Source organism: Austrofundulus limnaeus, unplaced genomic scaffold (genome assembly GCF_001266775.1).
Source record: "Austrofundulus limnaeus strain Quisiro unplaced genomic scaffold, Austrofundulus_limnaeus-1.0 Scaffold244, whole genome shotgun sequence".
Classification (NCBI taxonomy): Eukaryota; Metazoa; Chordata; class Actinopteri; order Cyprinodontiformes; family Rivulidae; genus Austrofundulus; species Austrofundulus limnaeus.
In genome coordinates this window covers 640,028-641,420 of record NW_013952646.1, presented here as the reverse complement: position 1 = coordinate 641,420, position 1,393 = coordinate 640,028, and the positions used below count along the sequence as shown (strand labels likewise).

Genomic DNA, 1,393 nt, shown 5'->3' with positions numbered 1-1,393 from the left:
TAAATAAAAACAGCTACATCAAAGTGATTAAAGAATTAGACAGTATTATTTTAAAGATTTAATAAAATGTCTTTCTCCATCATTTATCAACATAAGATAACCTTGGTTTAAAACTTGTTATGCGTTCCTTCAAGGATTTTTAGGCCTTTAATTTGTTCTTTATTTTTGGTTTTTACATGTTGTAAATAAAAACAGCTACATCAAAGTGATTAAAGAAATAAACTAAACAGATTTGTTCCTGAAGAAAGACTGAGAATTTACGCATGTGTCCCATCTGGAAATAAATACATGAACCATATAAGGGTCATATTTTGGTAATACCACATTCACTGACAGATGAACAGAGCCCAAGGGCATTGAAGAGGATGGGGGTTGCGGGGAACATGCATGATGGAACAGGAGGAGCAGTTTTGGCTAACCTCATCCGTGGAGAGAGTGGCAGCRTTAATCTCCAAATGAAAGTAAATGAGAGCTCTGTCAGGTCATTTTCTAAGGAAGTGCATTCAGCTGCTTTGGATTTGTTAGATTTGTGCCATTTGTGTTGACATCCAGTGAGTGACTCCACTCCCTGAGAATGTTAAATGCAGCCGATTGTGATGGAACACACCAACATGCACAAAACAGCTTCACAAAATCAGAAGTGAAAGAGTCTAAAAGCAACATTAAATGTTTATTTGTGGTGTTGATTTGTATTCCTTTAGTGGTTTCCAGAAATGTACGTCTAATTGTTTCCAAATGAAACATCAAAGGTTACAAACACAGTGGCACCAAAACTGGGTCTTGATATTYGCACAAATATGCTGTTCAACATTCATTTTGATGTTTAATTGATTTTGAACAATCAAAGGCATAAAAAGTGATTGACRTACACCTGCAGCTGCTTGACTTCTGACATGAACCTGATCCAAGATGGCGGCCACATAATCCACATCACTGAACACAGACATGACTRTAACTATATCAATTTCACAGACATTGTGCTAAAATGTGGTGTGGTAGTAGCTGAGAATCATTYCCAGCACACATTGTCAACACGTTCTGCTAAAKCTTTGTTTAAAACTTTGGCGTGCAAGTTGTGGGTGATATGCACTTTTTCAAGAAATATATTATTTAATTACTATTATTCCAATCAAGATTTAAGTTACACAATAGCAGGATTCACCAGAACAGATTTAACTCTATCTATATGTGTGTGTGTGTTTGTGCATCTGTGTRTGTGTGTGTGKGTRTKTGTGAATTGCAGCRTGCGGAGAAACCCTCCAAGAGTCAACTGGCAACTTCTCATCTCCTGGTTACCCAAATGGATACCCTTCATACACACACTGTGTCTGGAGAATATCTGTTACACCTGGAGAGAAGGTATACACACACACACACACACACACACACACAC

The 1,393-nt window shown here is 37.3% G+C and overlaps 1 protein-coding gene across 1 annotated transcript in view; it reads left to right on the top strand.

The window, feature by feature from the left end:
* Positions 1-1,393, top strand: part of tll1 (tolloid-like 1) — a gene marked incomplete in the record, with an annotated part of 57,723 nt that overhangs the window by 28,740 nt on the left and 27,590 nt on the right. Inside the window, 1 exon segment of the mRNA XM_014020209.1 lies at positions 1,244-1,359. Coding sequence (XP_013875663.1) covers positions 1,244-1,359 — 116 coding nt within the window.